Here is a 21,859-nt window from a genome sequence, read left to right as displayed (position 1 = left end):
GAGTTCAAGGAAGTTTCAAGGCATTTCGAGGCATTTCAAGTGTTTGAAAGTCTACAAGGGTCTCATGCGGATTTTCTTAGGGGTATCAAAGCGATTCGAGGAGTTTTGATGAGTTTTTAAAGATTTCCAGGAGTTCCAGAGTTCGAGTGAGTTTTTGGTGGCAAAGTGTACAGGATGCGTTTTCATTCGGTCGTCGTCGTCGTCTACACTGAACGAAAATCCCATCCCGAAATCGACTGATTTGTCCGACCATCCAGTCCAAATTATCAAAATCGTGTTTTCGAATGACGAATCAGTCATATGGCAATCATCCTAAAAAGCGGATGACGATCATCTTATTCTCCTATGAGTCGACGCACGCTATGTGAATGAATATTAGTTGCAGAGCGAAGGCCACACATATGCACCGAATTTATTCATCGATAGCGTAACAAGTTCCTTGATCGTGACACCCCCCAAGCAACACACTTGGACATTAATAAGTTCCTGTTATTTGTATGCAACTATATTGAAAGTCATGCCTTTTGAACCAATCGTCTTATTAACGACTAAATTGCAACCAAAAAAGCGCAAGAGGTGGAGCCAATATAAAACATCCATTCGTGATATGAACGGTTTTAATACGTAATCTATTTATAACCGAGATACAACTTACAGTCGACTTAAAAAATGGTGCCCGATTCGACAACTAGTCAGCTAGTCACCACATTCGTCACTGCCAGTAATAATGCATCAACAGTTTCGTTCATGTGATTAATAAATTGTGTGCATAAATATACCGCAAATAAGGCTGACCGAGAACGTCAAATTGTGTGCCGTTCCAGATTTATCGGTAAGTTACGCATTTTAGCTCCGTATTCTCAACGCGCCTCAGTCTACTTATCATTTTGCGAGTGAAACTTTAGGCATTTGTGGTAAAAATCAACTCGCCATATTGCTTTGACGGAGTGCATTTCAGCAGCTTATTTAATGCACCCGTAATATGCTGAAAATAATTTTAGAATTTAAGAAGATACTATTTGCTAAATCATGTCTATGAAAATCCGTATTTACAAAGTACAACAATGCTGCACGCGGTACACGGAACCATCAAACCACCCAAAATTGAATGCTTTTGACGCAATCCCAATGTTCGGCCCAACAAGTCAACATTTGAGTGAATCGATTAAACTCACGCAAGGTAAATTGCATATATCTCCAGCTAAAAATATACACAAGAGTAGGTAAATTCAACCCAAGACCCCCTTCATTCAACCCAAATTTGGGTAAATCTACATTTATCCAAAATTGGCTTATTGGCCTCAAGGACTCCCGTTGGATAGACGCATCTCTGTTTATTTACGACAACATCTGTGGGGGAGAGAGGAAAAACAACCTAATTTTGGGTGACTAATCAATTCGATATACTCATTTTAGGGTAAAATCGACCCAAAATAAGGTAGTTTGAACTTTCCGTGCAGGACATAAACAACCAAAAAAGCAGACACTTGGACGTGTACTTCTCATTTCGGTCGACAAGAGGCTGTCCATTTATTACGTAACGAAAATTTCACGTTTTTTGTAAAAAATGTAATCCCATTGTAAAATTTTTCGTGGAAAACTCCCAATATTTTTGTACGTTTCGTAAGATTTCTCAAAACCCCATATATTCAAATCTTCCCAGAGGTAGATACCAGTCGTTCAGTACTGCGAAAATGAGGTAGATTTTTTTTATTGGGTCAATATTATACTTCCAATCAGATTTTTTTTCTATTTTACCACTTTAATTTTATAAAATTTGGAATATGTCGATAAATTTATGAAGAAAAGGTTACATTTTATTTGTACATGATTTCATTATTTTTGAAACATTTTGGTTTTTATAGTGCATTTTATATTTTTCATGGTCACAAAAACATTTTGCCGAATATTTTGGAACCTCTATCTCTCTTGTCAAAATTGTTCGTTATGTTCTAAATAAGTTCCAGGTGCAACTTGTTTATAACAATCATAATCAATGTTTTGGTTGATTTGGTTTGCAAACGGTTGTAACTAAGATTCGTTGAAACAATCAGATTATACTTCAGTTACAAAATGGTTTCGCAAGTTTCAACTAATGATGACGTTTGTTTTCATTTTGGAAGTTGTTATAAAACTGTTACACCTCAGTTTGGAATTAACAACAGGATTTTATTCGGTTTTAATTTTGTTTGTTTCATGAAAACTCAGTTGCAACATGTTTGCAACGATGATCATTTCCATTTTAGTTGCAGGTGCTACTTGGGCCGGGACGTTGACGATATCGCGTCGCATGTCCTATCCTGGACATGTCACTCTCTAAAATAAAAGCTCTCATTTTTGAGTAGCGCCCATGCCGCACGGTGTGTTGAAACAGGATTATTATCGCACTTTCATGAACCTCAAATATTTTTTCGTTATAAGTTAGCCTTAGCTGTATATATTAAGATTCTGGAGGTTAAAAAATCTTTCATCGGGGAAAATTAAAATAAATTCGATTTTAGTAGTTTACCACTTTTCTCATATAATATGGTATTACGGAAAGCTGATGAACCTAAACTCCGCTAGAAAAATTGCCCTTTCTAATAATAAATTTGAAACCATTTAGAGAGAAACGAATGCAAAAGTCTTTACAACGAGTTCAAATTTGTTTGGCGTTCGTTTCATGTGTTCAGCCCACTACAGTCTGCCGAAAGTCATAAATCACAAATGCCTACATTCCTTCCATTTGTCTGGCACATATATATTTGTAATGGAGGTAAACAAATTCTTCCCATTAGTGCAACTCATACATTTGAGGAAGCACCATACACCTGTGGCTCGTACCATTTGTAGCACATACTCTTCATGTGCTATTTTGCCTGAAATCGCGGGTATTAGTTGCACATACTTTGCATGTCAAACCACATCCTCATTTGGATATTTTCCAAAAATTATGAGTCGACTATACTGCGTTACTTATTTGTAAAAGTTCTGCCTCTGATCTGTTGAGGACTTTTGTCCATACAAAATCTTAACATTTTCAAAGGCATATTTCCTTGTTACTTATAAAACGATACCTTTAGGGTTAAGTGAGCTGTTGAGTCTCAAATAACAAAAAGTTGACACAAAATACAAACGATTGGTGCTGTCATATTATGTTAATGCATGCATAAATGATTATTAAACATTTGGTTTAAAATAAGGTACATCGGAGCAAGTTAAAACGGGTAAGGTAACAAGAAACAGCAGGTTAACGCGTTATTATCTTGTCATGATAAGCAATTTGAATGTCATAACATTTTTAATCAAACAATCATTTGGTCAAGGATAATTACCTATACAAATTGTATTAAAATCTTTTTCAAAACCTCACAAGTTTTTATTAAGAATTAACCTTACCGAAGGCAATGCATGCCTAATATATGTCAATGTGAATGACATCTTATAGTATAAGGCTAAAATATTTTGGAAACATATCAATTTGCAAGTAATCTGATGTATTTCAATAATAGTAGTCTCGTGCAATGATTATTTTCTATGTTTGTCTGGGTTATCTGTAGATTTATTTTATAAGACACTTTGATCTTGATAAAAACTTCATGCGTTTTAATGGTTTCAATGTTATGACCAGTGTTGTAAAATTCATTTCGTCATATCTAAATTCAATCACCTACAGCTCATTTTAGAAGCTGAACCTGAGAATATGATATATGAAAAACTTGTGCGGCTAGACCAGTTTTGCAAGAATGTCACGGAAAAAACGACATTTTTCGAATATTTAAGGTAAATGTCACGGACTACCTTCGAAAAATGCAAATGATATTCACGGTGAATATCATTTGACATTTTTCAAAGGTATTCCATCTTCTATGTGTTATAACTATTTAGCAATCAAAATCTTTACTATTACTTTAGAGCTTTTAGTAGAACTTGTTACTTCAGACTCTAGTTTAATTTAAAAACACTTCACTAATACTTCACTTTTGCAGTCGAGCACTTGACACTGAAGAAGTCTGTAAGTCACAGACGAAATAGGCCTATCTGTCCGAAGATAAGCACAGTAGTAGAATTAAAAGGAATTTGCTCGTCCTTTCTAGTTTTCTTTAAAAGAGTTATTCATTTTTTATTTTCTTTTGCAAAAGTGAAGTATTAGTGAAGTGTTTTTAAATTAAACTAGAGTCTGAAGGAAAAAATCAAAATCTATCTAATGATTCTAAAATGAAGCATAAAATAACTAATAATAATTCTTAAAAAGTTGTATTAAAATCTCAAATTACATCAATCTTGCCTCACTTTACAGTTTACATATCACTGTTTGATGTTTTTTTTTTTAATATTTTATGACATTTCCAGAACATTGATGTCTTCCTAATATTGTTGTACATCTTATATTTTTATTTTATCTGTAAACTAGCTGTACCCGGCAAACTTTGTCTTGCCTACTACGTTTTTTGACGTTTCAAGTCCCTAGCCAAGCGCTCAAGTCCCCGTTCAAAATGTATGAAAACCCGATTTTCAAAAAACTCTCAATTTTCCATGTTTTTTGTCTCATAAACCTTCCTTGGGTGAAAACTAAGAGAGCAAAACTCAAACGACCCAAATCGGACCATCCGTTCGCAAGTTATGCGCGGTCCCACGTATGCCACTGCATTTTTATATATATAGATTTAGATAAATTTGTTCTTAGCATAAACAACAATGAACATATCTAACACGAACATATCTAAAACTAAGTAAAAAAAACAGAGTTTAGGACTGTTCCTTTTAATTGCACTACGATTTTGCATTCTTTGACAGATACGTATTTCGACCTCAACTGTTAGGTCATCTTCAGTGTCTCGTACTTAATCCGATATTCTTTTTACGTAATGTATTCCGCTAACATGCCCAGGTTCATCATCATCATATCTAAAACTGTTTCAATCAAACATTGATTGATTTCACAATAAAAGAAATGACTAAATATGCTTACCTTAAAGTACGTGTATCAAGGGCGTCTACCGAACGAGTAATTAATAGCTATTCTTTAAGGACTGATTTCTTCACCTCGAATTAACCAGTAAATCAGGCTTACCCATACAGTTAAACCTGGTTTAACGCCTAAGCCACGATGAAGAAATTATCCCTATGTGTCCAACATGCGAACAAAAATATTCATATAATGAATTATCACTTGTTAATAAAACATCGAGCCCTACAAAATCAGAGAACAATATACATAAAAGTTCTAATTATATTCGAAGCACTAGCAGTATTTCTGGTAAACTAGCTTTTTTTGTTAATTTACAGTTAACATGAATATTAAAAAATACGCGTGATTAAGTCACCACATGTGTTTAATGGTTTCGCAATCTTCTTCTTCTTCTTCTTTATGGCTCGACGTCCTCACTGGGACTTGGCTTGCCTCGCTTCAATTAAGTGTTCTTTGAGCACTTCCACAGTTATTAATTGAAGGGCTTTCTTTGCCTGCCATTGCATTAATTTGTATATTGTGAGGCAAGTACAATGATACACTATGCCCAGGGAGTCGAGAAAATTTTCCCGACCGGAACGGGAATCGAACCCGCCGTCTCCGGATTGGCGATCCATAGCCTTAACCACTAGACTAACTGGAGACCCCTGGTTTCGCAATCGTGTATCGTTACATGGTTTGGCATGCAAAGTATGTGCAACTAATACCCGCCATTTCAGGCAAATAAGCACATGAAGAATATGTGCTGCAAATGGTACGAGTGTATGGTGTATGGTGCTTTCTCAAATGTATGAGTCACACTAATGGGAAGTATTTCTTTACCTCCATTACAAATATCTATGTGCCAGACAAATGGAAGGAATGTAGACTTTTATGATTAATGACTTTCGGCAGACTGTAGTGGGCTGGACACATGAAACGAACGCCAAACAAATTTGAACTCGTTGTAAAGACTTTTGCATTCGTTTCTCTCTAAATGGTTTCAAATTTATTATTAGAAAGGGGAATTTTTCTAGCGGAGTTGTTTATCAGATTTCCGTAATACCATATTATAGGAGAAAAGTGGTAAACTACTAAAATCGAATTTATTTTTATTTTCCCCGATGAAAGATTTTTTAACCTCCAGAATCTTAATATATACAGCTAAGGCTAACTTATAACGAAAAAATATTTGAGGTTCATGAAAGTGCGATAATAATCCTGTTTCAACACACCGTGTGCCGCACAGGGACTGTGTTGGAAACACACATTTTTTTTAAATTGCTCGCACGCTCACATTTTTGCAAAATATCAATATTTTTCGGTATTTGAAGGTGGTTTATAAACCCAGTGAGGTTGCCATGTCGAAATTATTGCAAAATACATGCTCATATGAGCGTACGAGCAATTTAAAAAAAATGTGTGTTTCGAACACAGTCATGTGCGGCATGGATGTTTACTAAAAATGTGCAGGCCGAACACATTTTTGAGCGTAGCCGTTTTTGCGTGCATATTTTTTGAAAAGGGTGCCCGCAAGGGTGCCCTGGCCACTGCACATAATTTTTTTTGAGAAAGATAGCGGTGACATGAATGTTATCAATCGCTATAAAACAAAGTTGCTCGACCATATGGTCGACATTCTGTTTTCATATCACTGTCATCCGGTTTTAAGATGACATCATTCGGTCGGTGGACCATACGGTTTCCGACAGAATGTCGTTAAGGGGCGTGATCGTATCGTCTCTCAGTCGATCTTGGGTGGGGGGTTTCGTTCAGTGTATTTGACTGCTCATCTTCGTACGGGGCGATTTAGTGAGTTTTTGGTGGCAAAGTGTACAGGCCGCGTTTTCATTCGGTCGTCGTCGTCGTCTATTTGACTGCTCATCTTCGTACGGGGCGATTTAGTGAGTTTTTGGTGGCAAAGTGTGCAGGCCGCGTTTTCATTCGGTCGTCGTCGTCGCAGATTTGGCTGTGCTCATCTTCATACGGGGCGGTTTAGAGTGATTTTTGAGGCAAAGTGAAAAAGCCGTTTTTTTTATTCGGACCGGCTGCGTCGTCGTTGTCGTCAATTTGAATGTCCACATCGTCGTACCCGTGTGTAGTTGTAGCGGTTCAGTGTGATTTCGGATAAGAGGCCAGTTAGTGGAAGATGCTGATGCACATACGCACTGGACACTTCGAAGGATGTTTATTGGTGAGCTCTTTCCATTTTATCATAATAATAATAATAATAATAATAATAATAATTAATGCTAACGGATTTATACAATTCTGCTCTGGTTTTTGTGTATTTATCTAACAAATATTGAAAAGTTCGTCACGTCATGTGTCGGCGTTAGTACCCAATGCATAATCAGTTTATAATAAATATGTTTATTCCATTTTTGCATTTACACAAAAATTGGAATGGTTTGTCATCTGCGGTGTCGACATTAATTTGTAATATTTTAGTCAAAATGAATAAATGTTTTGACTCAATAGTAAAGGTTGCATGAGAGTCCGTCTTGGTTCGTCGTTGCATCGCGTCGTCGTCCTGTGTGCGTACTCATCTTCGTACGAGGCGATTTAGTGTGTTTTTGGAGGCAAAGGAAGTGCCGCTTTTTTCATTCGGATCGGGCGCGTTGTCGTCGACAATTTGAATGTGCACATCGTCGTACCCGTGTGTTGTTGTAGCAGTTCAGTGTAATTTCGAGGCCAGTTAGTGGAAGATGCTGCAACTCTGGTTTTTGTGTATTTATCTAACAAATATTGAAAAGTTCGTCACGTCATGTGTCGGCGCTAGTTCCAAATGCACATTTAGTTGATAATAAATAATTTCCTTTCATTTTTTGCATGAACACAAAAATTTGAATGGTTCGTCATCTTCGGTGTCGACATTTGTAATATTTTAGTCCAAATGAATAAATGTTTTGACTCAAATAAAGGTTGCATGAATTTCTGGAAAAAGAGAAGGTCAGTAAAAGATAGACGGCGAACCATGCGGTAAGATCTTTCTGATTTATTCATCACGTGTTATTTTGTTAATACTTGTGAATTGATCGCGTTCAGCATTGTCTCGCGCGGAAACGCAAACTACAGATGCGTCGGTGTTTCGCATTGTGTTCTCCTTAGTTGCGAATGAATAACTTATGTCGGGTGAGTTTTGAGGCACAAAAGATCGCGTTCGTCGTCCAAGGTTTAAAAGGGTATTTCTTCGCGAGCGCATTATTAATCGCGAATCAAAACATTACACTCGTTTACCACGACAAAATCCTCAACACATCTCCATTTCCCCTGTTCAAACTCCTAGTGATTTCTCGTAGTAACGCAGAGAATTCCTCGGTTATTGGCCTAAGCGAGAATCACGTCATCACTTCCTTCCCTATCCTCAATTGACCTGCATTCGGACGCGGCCGGCGCTGGTATTGCTTATTGAAAAGTATTGGGATTCCAGCATTTACACAATGAAGAGAAAGCTAATCCCAAGCATCATCTGTTGGTTCTTTGTGTAAATGCAGTTGTCCTTGCAATAACAGAGGAGCAACCGCGGGCGGTCAATCATGCTCATGCTCATTTCCAGGAGTTCCAGAGTTCAAAGGGCAACCCAGCTAACACAAAGTCTTATATGATGTTGAATAGGATGCTAAAGTGGAGGCCATATGCGTACCTGCTTTCATTTAACCGCGTGTAAAGTGTGCGTATATCGCCTCCACTTTTGCATCCTATCCAACATCATATACGATCGTGTGTTGACTGGGTACTGTAAAGTTTAAGCTAGGGATGTCTACTGGGACCTCAGGGAATTTTATGGGTGTTTATGGGAAGACTCCAGGGATTAGAGAAGTTTTCTGATGCATTTAATGGCACTTCAGTGGATTAAAGGTTGTTTAAGCAAGCACTCTACTGTGAGAGAAGGTTACTTGCCGTTTAGGGCATTTAGATGCGTTCAGAGAGGTTTCAAGAAGGTTCAGCAGAATTTAAAGAAAATCAACAAAGTTGACCAGAGAGGTATTCTGAGAGATTTAAAGGAACTTCAGGGAGGTTAAAGGTATTCAGTACGGAGGCTCCGCTTGGTATTCTGTGGCTGTAAGGCATTTCAGTGAATTTCAGTGAGATTCGGGAGTTTTTAAGCGTTTGAGCGACTTTCAAAACAGACAGTGGCACTTTGAAAGATTTCAGGGGATTTCTGAGAATCTCTGAGGGACATATGTAATGTTTATGGAAAACTTACAGCGGTTTCAAACGGGTTTTCTAAGAGAGTTCAAGCCAATTTAATGTGGTCCAAGGTTTTCCAAGATTTTTCAGGAGGTTTTAAGGGGTATTCAAGAGATTTAATGGGGCTTAAGGGAAATATCAGGAACTCATAGGAGGATTTCTGAGCGGATTCAAAGCGTTCAGGTTTTAGGGGATTTCACTGCGTTTCAAGGAGTTTCCGACCTTCAGTAGAGTTTATGGGAAGTCTACGGTGGTCTCCAAATGGCTTTCTGAAGTGTAAAGGCGTTTTGCTGAATTTCACGGGGTTTCAAGGTGTTTCAGGAGGCTTTCGGAGCTAAATGGAGGTCTACGGGATTCTCAGCAGGAGTGTTTCTAAGGGGGCAATTTTTACAATGCATTTCAAGGAATTTCATGACGTTTCTTGAGGTTTCAGGATGTTTCAGGTGGTCTCAAAGGTCTACAGATTATGGACAGCCTACGGGGCTTTAAGGAGTTCTCTGGAAGAGCAAAAATATGTCCAAAATTACTCTGATGAAGAAAATAATGCTACTCCCATAGAACACCTTCAACCAACTCCCCCGTCCTGTCAATTAATGGTCTGTTGGTCGTGCAACTAGCTAAACATCGTTTGGCCGCTTGTTCTGCGGATTTGTTACGTTTTGTTCGGTTCACCTCGTGCCGAACACCGCCGCCACCGCCACAAGATGTACGACTTCCGCCGCTGAGCAAACTCCCATTGGAACCGAGCCAAAAACGGCCAGCATGCTGAATTTAAAATAATCACGCGGGAAAAACAGCGAGAAATTAAACGAGAAGCTCACGTTTCCTACACACAGACCTTGACTCAAGCGTGAGTAGTGGTGTGGTAGGGCTTTAGAGTCAGCATCAGCAAACGGGGTCCTACCTCGCACGTTCGGACCCACTGCACTGCACTGTGTAGAGATCAGCGGCGGTGGCGCTGGGGCTGACTCGCGTGTGCTTCTAATTAGTGCAGCACGGAGAAATTAATTCACATCCGCTCGACTAATTAACGCTGAATGGCGAACTTTCGGACTGAGATATTAGGAAGTGGTTCACCATTTATGGCTGCTGGGATGGTTATCGAGAGGACATGACGGCTTCTGGAATTAACAAGCGGTCAGCTTATTTGGTCAACAAGTGGATTTATGACGGCCATTTAACTGATTTAAACGTTCGCATTTTTGGCTCACACATCGAGGGTCTGACAGGTTTCTAAATTGGCTATTAAACCCTCTGTCCGTCATTTAAAGCCAAAATTATTCCTCCACATTGGATGAGATATGTAAAATACAAAAAAAAAAACAATCAAACATTTCTTACAGAATAAATTTGTTCTAGTTATTTGATTTTAAAATTATTCTAACGGAATTTCTGGGAAGATTTCGATGCTTCTGGGGAAACAACTGCATGAAATCCTGGTGTCATTCTTGAAGAAACTCAGAAATATTTGCATACTTTTTATGCATACTGAAGCTCACCCCACGATCAATTCATGTCATAAAAAAATAAACGCTGAACTCACAATATCCTCTCCCTTTCCAGGTCCTAACGTTCATGATAGATTCATCTCGCTTCCGATATCCGGAGCGTCCAATTGTGTTCCTGGCCATCTGCTATCTCATCGTCGGATGCGCTTACGTCGCCGGGCTCGGGGCCGGCGATTCCGTGGCGTGCCGTGAACCGTTTCAACCGCACATCAAACTCGGTCGGATGCACATGCTGTCCACCATTACTCAGGTAAGCACGTCGTCCGTCGATGTCGTCAATATCGAGAGTTGACATCTTTACAGCCTCGAACGATAATAACCGAACGTTTCTCACGGTCACCATAGGGTCACCGCCAGTCGACGTCCTGCACGGTCCTGTTTATGGCGCTGTACTTCTGCTGCATGGCTGCCTTTGCCTGGTGGGCTTGCCTAGCGCTGGCCTGGTTCCTGGCGGCGGGTCTCAAGTGGGGTCACGAAGCAATCGAAAACCGATCCCATCTGTTCCACTTGGTGGCGTGGGCGATTCCGGCGATCCAGACCATTTTCGTGCTCGCTCTCGGCAAAGTTGAAGGTAAGTTCCACCAAAGGCCACATCATTAGGACACGCCATCATTCAACGAGCCGCCAAGTTTGGTATCTTCCGTGCTGTGGGGATATAAATCTATTGGTTTTATGTTGCTGTAGCTGTAGTGCAACGGAAGAAGTTCCTTCTTCTGTGGGATGCGCTTCGTACTGCGTTAGTAAAGCTATTTCTCTTGAAGTCAGTGGAGGAATGGAATTTTAGACGGGGAAAGGTCTTCACCTTTGTCGGAGCAAATAATTGCTCCGGATAGAAACACTTTGTAGTGTAGTTTCGTTATGTATGGGAGTGCTGCACGGTATGCGTGACAACGACGGCTAAACGAGGATTTGCCATGGCTCGTTTGGCTGATGGATGAAAGTTGATTGCATTTTCAAGATAAGACCTAAACATAAAGAATTTACTTGCAAATAGTTGGAATATAATTCCTGTATGGATGGTTTAACAAGTGTATGAGCAATCCAGTTTTTATGTCATTAGCTACAAGCATTGCAACAATTTTTAATTTCATTATACAAATTTTGCTCTTTTAGCTATTCTCGCTGAGATCGGTCCACTATATGCTTCTTGTTTGTAAAAATGTATTAGGTAATTATTTTCTGAAAACCCTGTTGAAAAAAGTAAACGAAATGCTTTTGGTTGCTCAAATTGCTGGACCCCCTCATATTAGAGCCACAACCATTTCTGTAATTCCTTGTTTTATGTCAGTTGTTAGCTTATTGAAACTGTTATATCTGGACAGTTTCTTCAATAACCCCTTCAAAACGAAATATTTTGGAAAGAAGGAAGAAAGAGCTACTGCATATTTGAATTTATAGAATTGGCTTCTTTAGCGGTGTTGAGATAATTATATATTCAGAATCTGCATGCAAAACTGAGCCGAAATCCAAATTTTCATGAATTTTGGTGCCCGGGAACCTATTTAAAAATCAATTTGAAGTTTGTATGGGAGCGATTTGTCGAATCACCCCTCGTCGCATTTTGTACTGGGCGGAGCTGTCAAGCAGTTGGCCAGCTGTCAAAAGGTGATTTTGAAAAATCTCTCCGAAAGCGATTTTAGGTACCAAAATGAAGTTCTAAAATTCTGAAAAAAATCATGGTGGTTCAGAAAAAGGTGCTCTTTTGTATAAAATCAAAAAATCAATACATTTTTCTTAATTTAAAAACCCAATTGGGTCAGACATATCGAATTCGGCAACCATCTTGAATTTTAAAACAAAAACTGTTTTTTTCGCAATGTTCGCCATCACCAATTTTCAATACTTTGCCATCATTCGATACCAGATCAGTAGGAAATAACCCAAGTAACACAGCTTGTTATATAAGAGTTTAAAATTCAAGTTTCGAACTAACTCGATTGTATTATTCCTGCATTTTTAACGTCGTATGGGATACTTATATATTCAAAACAGCGCAAAAAATGGCGGCTTATAAAACATCTTTAAGGTTATATAAGATGTATCCCAATACTCTTCTAGTACTAATAATTGCTTTCCATTTAGCTTTCATGCATTAACAAAGTTACTTTTCGGAAATGGATACTTGGAAAATACCTTAATAATACAAATATATTCATTGGTTGAAACTAAGCTGCTTCTTAGACCGTTCGCAATGCTGTTTTATTTTGTATGGCGAGTTTTAAAATTTTTAAAACTCGCCATACAAAATAAAACAGCATTGTGAACGGCCTTAGTAATACGATTTGTAAAATACTATTATATAACATACCACATGCATGGGTTCAAATTGGAAAAATTGATAGTGATTTAACTTGCGAGAGCCTTGTTTATAACGAACTACATAATAATATAAATATAATCTCATAATGAAGATATCGACTACGTAGCGACTGACGGAAAAAAAAAATTATTACATATAATGTTATGACTCCAACAACGCGACAAATTGTTCTCTGGTGATGAAGACAAAGACCATATTTTCTACAACAAATTAATGGCAATTTACGTATTGGTTTATTTTCAGGAAGGGTAGTGTTTTTTGATTGCGATTAAAGATTTATGGTGGAATATATGATTTTACCTATCTAAAATTCAACCGCCCCTGAATTGCGTTGAAATATTCAGATTGAATCAATCAAATGGTGCATTTTTTTTCTAAATTTTCTATTTTTTCCAAATTACGGTGAGAGCAATATGGCAGCTTTTCCAATTGGCTTACAGTACCGTTCAAAAATGTTGCAATCAATATTTTCTTTTTTTAAATAACTGAACCTCTGGCTAACTACTGATTATTACTCAAGTAAAGTTCGAGTATTTTTAAACTGAGGAAGTAGATTCCTTAATAATTTCGAGCGAGCAATGAAAGCGTGGGTTTTGTTCCATTTTTTTTAATTTGTGTATTAATATATCTGTTCGGCACTGTAATCTACATGACGTTTCATAAATAAGAACAACCAATCTTTACACGTCAAGCTTTTTAAAACAAGTTCAAAATACGTTAAATTTGCACCCTGAGAGCAACTTTGCAATCAATAACGGAAAAAGCATTTATAATACGTCTAAATAACATCATTTCAACATACCCTCACTCTTTGTTTTCTTAACATTTAGACTACGCCAAAATAACATATTTATAGCTATACTTTTAGCGGGGCTATACCTGTCAAAATGGCAAAATAATTGTCAATAGTAAAAAATTGCGCTGCTGATGGTCCGACGGAGTTTTGTGTTTTCCGTGGAATTATAGGTGGTCGATAATTTATCCGACCATTCAGTGTTCCGTATAATCCCCGCGGTAACAGGATAATGACGACGCAGTGCATTGGAGCACTGAGAAAAGGTTCCGGTGAAATTCATTTGTGCTAGAGGTGAAGTTTGAGTGACGGAATTCACGCTGGAGTTGGAACAGCACCGACTGTTGGATGCTGATTCTTTCACATAGGCCGGAATACAAGTTGCGCGGTGTTTCTGGATGGTATTCGACAGACCAGTTGGTAGATCAGCAGCCTGTACATTTTGGCCTTGAGGATGTTGGCCAAATTTGTGTATGGTGATCCTAATTAGCGCGGGGACGTTCGTAAGGAAGGATATGGTAACCGGCAAACGGTATGGGGGACTGGAACATCAATTGTAACCCCATCGACCGAGAAGTGCTGATTGATTTTTTTTTTCAGAAACTTCACTGTTACTTTAGGTCAATTCCCTTGAACCACTCACTCTCCCCCATCGACCAGAGCCTCCTAGGAATGGTTAAAATATGCATACAATGTTTGCATTTTGGTTTATTTTTATCTTCATCTTCTTTCTGTTGTTCTGTCGCGTCTGCTTTCATGATTGAATTAGCAACTTGATGTTTCTGTTATATAATAGTTATATAAACATATTTCATACGTGATATAGACAATAACATGTTTGGTGTTGTTTGTTTTCGATCAGCATAATTACAGCTGGATATTAACACAAGATGTTTTCTGAATCGCTTATAATTTACTTAAAAAACATCTTTGGAAATACTGATGGTCCAAAGATGTTTTCTGTGTTGCTTGGGAACTTACAAATACCATGCAAAGAGCAACCTGTGACTTTATACCAAATATTGTCGTTGCTATGTTATTATACGAAACATTGGAAGAACATCACAATAACCATTTCTATGTATTTGAGCAGTGTTTGGTATTGATGTGGTATTTGTTGATTAAACAACAATTACAAGTTTTGATATTACATCATGGACCTATCGAAAGTACAAATTAATAACTAAGAATGTTATTACTTTGTAATGCAATACTTTTTGGATAACAAATACAGCACTTGGAGTTTAAAGTTACACCAAAACCTCCATTTAGGTAATGGGTCGGGACTGCCTAAATAGAATTTTTACCTAAATGGATTCATTACCTAAATGGATTCAGTTTATTACCTAAATGGAGTACAATGTTGCATAGAAGTTTAAGAAGGGAGAGTTACTAGGAGATTTAAAGGAGGTCATCCGGAGTTTCAGATGGCTTTCAAGGAGTTTCAGGAGGGGATGGGTTTCAGGAGGGGAGGGGCTTAAGGGGCGTTTCGGGGGTTTTGGAGAGTCTTAGATCAGAACTGCCATTCAAATGACTAACTGAGCATGAAACACGAAAACCTTGCAAAATTCCGCCAGACTGAAAAATAATTGAATGTCGGGTCAAAGTCGGGTCAATTTTTATCGCATGTTGGACCATTGTTGGACCAACATTGAACAACTGTTGGGTCTATGTTGGGTTTCGTGGCCAAAATAAAAACAGGTGAATGATAGGTTGATGTCGAGTTTGACGTCATCAATGCTGGAGCTTATACATATCAATTGAATGATGGAAGGATGGTTGATTATCTCAATTTTAACCGGAAATGACGCCGGATACTGACACTTTTCAACACTGCATGGAAGGGGGGGGGGGTGTTTAGGGGGCATATCTCAACATTTAATCCCTCCTCCCCTCTCCCCATATCCCCTTAACACCACACACTACTTCTTTCCTCTAAACCAACCTTATACCTAATCTCAAGTACTCCAACTGATCTGAACACAATCAAATTCCATTTAGGTAACGTTACCTAAATGGAGGGACCTAAATAGATTTTACCTAAATGGATCCTACCTAAATGGAGGTTTGAGTGTACCAAAAATTGGTCGGTAATACCGGTATTTTCGGTACCGGTACTACCGGTACTACATCCCTAGTGGAAACACAGACTGTGGTAAAATATGCATATTTTACAATTTTACATATTTTACAATTTTACAAAATATGCATATTTTACAATGCCCATGGGCATTGACAAGACTCGGAGTCGAGTCAAGCACAAGACACTGAAGACGACCTTACCGTTGAGATCGAAATACGTATCTGTTAAAGAAGGGAAATTCTTAGTGGAATTCAAAGGAACAGCATTTAACACGATTTTCTTTTTACTTACAGATATTCCCCTAATAAGCCCAGGTTCATCATCATCAAGCAGGTTCAGCCTTACTGAAAGTTTTTCAAAAGGATCTCATCAAAAGCTATATGTTTCAATTTGTTATTGTTCTCCCGCGAAACCCAGTAATAGCCTTTGAAAACATAAACAAAAAACTTACGTACACCGTGTCCTATAAGTTCTCATACGAAATCAAATTGAATTCATTTCACATCTGTAATTATGATTTTCAAAGTAATTTACTTTATTGAAAGGAGATTTAACACTGACCAAATACATTATATGTTTTGGAATTAACTGTCCTTTATCCTTCTCTGCTGATCGCTTATGTGTCGTAAGTGCATTTCAGCTGGCACGCACGCATTTTTATTGGTATTTCGTCGCATTTTAACGAGTAACGGTTTTAAGTTAAAACAGATTCCTATGCTCACCATTGACAGTAGCAACTATGATCAGAATGAAGAAAATATGAGAATCTGTATTGGTGACGTACGAAGCCGTTTTATGTTGTACACAATTAAACGTAAATTTAACAAAAATGTCCAATTACCTGCTAATATGAGATTTTTTGTGTTATAGAAGCATGGCCACATCTAATCATGTTGATTCGCACCATTTCTCACTTCTTAAACATGCTTGTATACCTATTGCGATAAATTCTTACCAAAATTTACGTTTTATGATGTTTATCTTTAATATTACGGTAATTTTCAAGGAAATTAGCCCATGTTGAGTTCACTTACAAATTTCTTACCATGGCATCACTAAAATTGTATTGTTTCAGTGTTATTTTATCCACTTGGTACAATACATGCACTCTTAGAAAAAATCATGTAAATTTAAGTTTACTTGGATGCACATAAAAGGAGCGGACCGTTTGACACAAATTTACATCTTCTATCACAAATAAAGTCGAGCTAGCAATCGCTAGAACCGAACCGAGAGATAAAACATATGTAAGTAAAATAATGAACGAGATTCGGACTCTGGTCCGCTGATTGAGAGGCAGGTACTATACCTCTCGGCTGTATCACCGAGTTGTGAGACAAACGATAAATGTAAAACTGTTTCTACCTATCTGGTCAGATAGGTTTGTTGACATCTTGTGCAACCAACTCGAACTTACATGATGGATGTAAAATTAAATCTAATTTGCCATTCAGTCATGAAATGTTTACGTACTTTGATGGTTTACGTCACGTGTAAATTCCTAATTTTTTAAGAATGTGGGATAAAACCTAAAATTAAATATTGTAGACTCTATTCAGCTACCGTAGAATGAAACACGCATTTTTCTTGCGTATCCTATGAAAACAAATACAAAATAACGTTATTCTCAACCGTATGCTTTATTTAATCAGTATTATGAGGCTTTTTATTACATGCATTCATTTACAAAATACGAACCACAGATGTGAAATAAAATTATATTTTCTTAATTTGTATTTTGTATGAGAACTTATTTGACACGGTGAACAAACCCTTCAGGGGTAAACGCAGGACTTCTCCTAGGCTCACGTTAGAAATCGATGAAATATTTGCTATTAATTTGTCAAAAATTCGCTGTAAATCTGCTCAAGAGCTCACTTGGTATTAGGATCTTGTCCAAATATTTCCATGAATATCCCAGGAAATATATATATTTATGCAGTGGCATATGTGGGACCGCGCATAATTCACGAACGGAAGGTCCGATTTTGGTCGTCTTAGTTTTGTTCTGTTAGTTTTCACCCAAGGAAGGTTTATGAGACAAATAATTGGTTTATGAGGGAAAAATAAAGAGTTTTTAGAAATCAATTTTCCTTACATTTTGACCGGGGACTTGGTCTTGGGTAGAAACTTGAAATGTCAAAAAACGCAGTAGGCAAGACAAAGCTTGCTGGGACAGCTAGTGTTATAATCATTATATCAGTGCGAATACGACGACTATCTGCACCGGGCAGTCGACTGTGTGTTTTACGAACCAAAAATTACATTATTTGACAATAATGAATAGGTGCACCGCGGCAGTGCTTTTATTTTGGCCAGTGCCACTTTTAATACAAACATCAAGTATTAGCTTGATTTCTGCATTTTTCTTATTGAGTATAGATATAAACCTTTCATTTGTTTCCATAGGATTATTGGTTATTTTTATAAAAATGATTTCTCTTAGACTGGTCAAAACCGGTGTCCGCACCCTATCACGTGGCGGGAATTTAATTCAGGTTGTACAAGAACATATTTTGACTAGACAGTAACAGAATTTGAAGGACAATACAATCTCATTGTTTAAGGAAAAGTATATATTTTTTTTGATATTTTTACATTTCCATATCATGTTAATTTATAAATTAGTAATTGATACCAAATTGGCCATGACACTTAAGGCGAGGTGCAAGAATAAGCTCGATCATTATTGTTCGAAGTTTAGTTAGACGAGAATTAGATAAAAACCCTACGTTGAATTCGTGGCCACGAAATGCATGACTCGGCATGTTATACACACGAGTAAACAGGTTCTACGGTTCATTTTCCTAGCACCCGCAGCCAGGTAGAAAGTAAATAATTGTTGCGCACTCGGCCGGAAGATTGGACGCACCAAACCTTCACACATGATGTTTTGGGCTAGGCATATGAACCTGTTGATATGAGGATTCGATTGAAGCGTCATCGCTGCCTAAATCAATCCGGTTCCCATTTCGCGGTCGGTTTGGCAAGGTAAGTGTTCTTGGATTTTCACGTTGTAATGCTAAAGAACTAGTAATTTGGTCAATGTGCGGCAAGGATGGAACTAATGAACGTAGTTGCAGGGTTGAGATGAAATTTGAAATGTTTTCTCTACAGTGACTCTTCATAAACATGGTCCTAGTTCAGTAGCGATAATGACCAGGTTGAAACGGATCTTCACTCATGGCAAAATTAGTGATCAATTAACTTCATTAATTATCTCAAGGAATCTACCTTTTTCAAACAACATTTGCAATATTTAATTGCCCCCAGCTTGCCCTAACAAGGCACATATTGTTGATTGACTATTTGAGTGCTTGCTCTCAACACCTGTCCAGCTGCGTGATTTGACAGCAATTGGCAGTGAAAGCAGCTATCGATCGTCGTCTCACAGCTTGCAAATTCCAACTTCAGCGAAGGCCCGCTTATCCAGCTCCAAGTGTTTTCTCCCGGCAATTTTAATTGACTTGCATCAACATCGATTTTTCATCTCCTTAAACACGATAACCCGTCGTTGTTGTCGTCGTCGTCGTCTTCGGTTGCGGATGGAAACTTAGGCTGTCAAAGTCAGGTATCCCATCGAAGAGTATCTGATTACAGCTATCGAACACCACCGGTTCATAAGCCATCATCTTCAGGCCGCACTCCAACGAGCACAACAGCCGAGCTATGAGCAGAGACATCATCGGCTGTCATCGCCGAGTAGTTTGCAATGTTTGCCATTTCATGGTGGTTCACCCTTGTGGGTTGCTCTTCAACAAGTTCCATAAAGTCAAACCTTTCGCACACAGATGATGGCGGTGGTGGCACACGGAGACCCATCAACGAGCTTCACGAACGCTTATTGCAACGCGTTTCGCAGATAGCAGTCTATATGTGTATGCTCAATTTAGATGCCATCAGTTGGCGAAAGAAAAAAGAGAAATATCATTGCCTGCCAGCGGAGTTCAATCTGGTAAGGCGCCGAAAGAGCAACTTATGATCAACAACGACCATCACCGCGGCTTGCTTTCCACCCGCCCTCGGGCATATCGTCGTCATCGCAGTCGGATGTGTGACAGCCAGGCATGAGAATGAGACTTTTTTCTGTTTACCGTTCAACGATACTGGCAGTAAAATAAAAACAAAACAACGGCAGCACCAATACCATCAGACGCCGCGCCGACGGCAGTCAAGCAGACGCTTGATGGTTTTCGCTTCCCCACGAAAATATTTATGAGCAGTCATGCTGAGGCGGGTGATTGCGAAAAATGTCAAATATTTTCAACTGCTAATAACTCACTTGTTTTAATAAATAATTTAAATCTATTTGCACAAATAGCTAGAGCACACTCCTAGCTTTGTGATGCATGTAAAGAAGTTTGTCTAGAAGCGGTTTAAAACGCAGAAAAATGCGAAAATGGGAGAGACAGAAATTTTTGTCGTCGTTGTGCTCGAGTACTGGCGCTCTCGCGCTTGAAAACCGTTTCGAGGAATAAGGCTGCAGGAAAAAAAATGTTATGACATTTATTTTTCGAACAGTTTGAGTTTGGCTGGGCTTGTGATGTTCGTGTGGAAAAATGTCAAATGTACAGTCGGTAACCGTTTTTTCCAGTACATTTCTCATCCCTGGTGACAGCTGTTGTGCACTTCGTCGCACTTTTCATTTCAACCATAGATATGGGTACTGGGTAGGTACGGAGGTACCTACTCGACTCGTTAGCCAGGAAGCATGCGGTTAACCAGATTCTCAGGCTCACGCGATGATGTCAGTTAGTTTTGCACGCGATGATAGGAGAACAACACTCGGTCGAATGGGTTGATGCTTAGTTTTTTCCTCCCCGTCTGGAAATGTGACTCGAGAGTAATAGAGCAGAGACATACCTACCTACCGCTACATATTTGCAAGTGAAAACGATTTTTATGCAAAGCACATGGGCTGGATGTGTACGAGCTTCGAGAGGGTGGCATTTGCATGGAATCACGTTTTCACTATTGGGATTGTGAACAGAACGCCGTCAGATGGTATAATTGAGAAAAGAAATAGCTGTACATTTATTTACGCCAAAATGAAGTCGAAAGTATATTTAACTTGGTGATTGTGGCACAGGTTCAGACTTTGAAGTTTGCTTCACAACTCTATGATCATAAAACGATCAAAAACGATCAAATCTGACTATACATGTCAATGGTTGCTCCTCCGTGATTGATCTGAGCTGGTATCAATTGCACTGAGATCCAAATGAATAAGGGCTGGGACACTCCACTTATTCTCAAAGTGCAATTTAAGCAGCTCATACATTCTGGATCAATAACGGCGCCGGCCACGTCCTAATAGTCAGTTGGGAAGCGAAAGGAATGTTAGAGTGTGCTGGTTGTTGCTACTAAAGACCAAGATCACCTCTGCGTCCCCACAACCAGCACGGACTGGGGTATTTGTTAAACGGAAAGGATGGGAGATCTGGGAGTCACCGTTGGGTCGGTGATGCGATCCATTGATAGGGGGTTATTTTATAGTGTTCGTAAGGTGATACATTGTGTGGTGAATAAGGTGAATATGGTAAAGCGGCACAGCACGCTTTGGTTGCATAACTTTTAGGCGTTATATACACTGTGCTGTGAGTGGAAGTTGGAAGGGAGGGAAACAACTTTTTTTCCAATTCGTTTCTGGTTCTAGCGATGGCTATGAACATATGAATATACATGAGTTGTATATGTAGAGAAGAGAGAGAGAGAGAGAGAGAGAGAGAGAGAGAGAGAGAGAGAGAGAGAGAGAGAGAGAGAGAAAGTGGATAGAAAGATACAAAGTAGGATGAAAGGAACGGCCCAGGGATTGAACCCATGACCTTCTGCATACGAATCAGAAGCGGTAGCCACTAGACCACCAAGCCCGTCTTTGAAGTTTGCTTCACAACTCTAGTTCGACTTACTTCTTTTTTCCGCCGAAATCCATAGTTGCAGTGTAGTCATACCAACCCTGGAAATCCCAAGTTAAAATTTGAATTCATACAGGATTTATTTGTTTTATGATAGTTTTATCATAGCAACGCTT

At 38.6% G+C, this 21,859-nt stretch overlaps 1 protein-coding gene across 2 annotated transcripts in view; it reads left to right on the top strand.

The window, feature by feature from the left end:
• LOC109623359 (frizzled) overlaps positions 1-21,859 on the top strand; it is a 212,597-nt gene that overhangs the window by 126,320 nt on the left and 64,418 nt on the right. The window contains exons 3-4 of one of the 2 annotated variants that reach the window (XM_062842917.1): positions 10,688-10,882; positions 10,978-11,203. In XM_062842917.1, coding sequence (XP_062698901.1) covers positions 10,688-10,882; positions 10,978-11,203 — 421 coding nt within the window. Of the gene's footprint in view, positions 1-10,687; positions 10,883-10,977; positions 11,635-21,859 lie in introns of those variants that run through there. The other variant, XM_062842916.1, reaches the window with a different exon arrangement.

Source organism: Aedes albopictus, chromosome 3, assembly GCF_035046485.1.
Source record: "Aedes albopictus strain Foshan chromosome 3, AalbF5, whole genome shotgun sequence".
Classification (NCBI taxonomy): Eukaryota; Metazoa; Arthropoda; class Insecta; order Diptera; family Culicidae; genus Aedes; species Aedes albopictus.
This window is presented reverse-complemented; position numbering and strand designations above follow the sequence as displayed.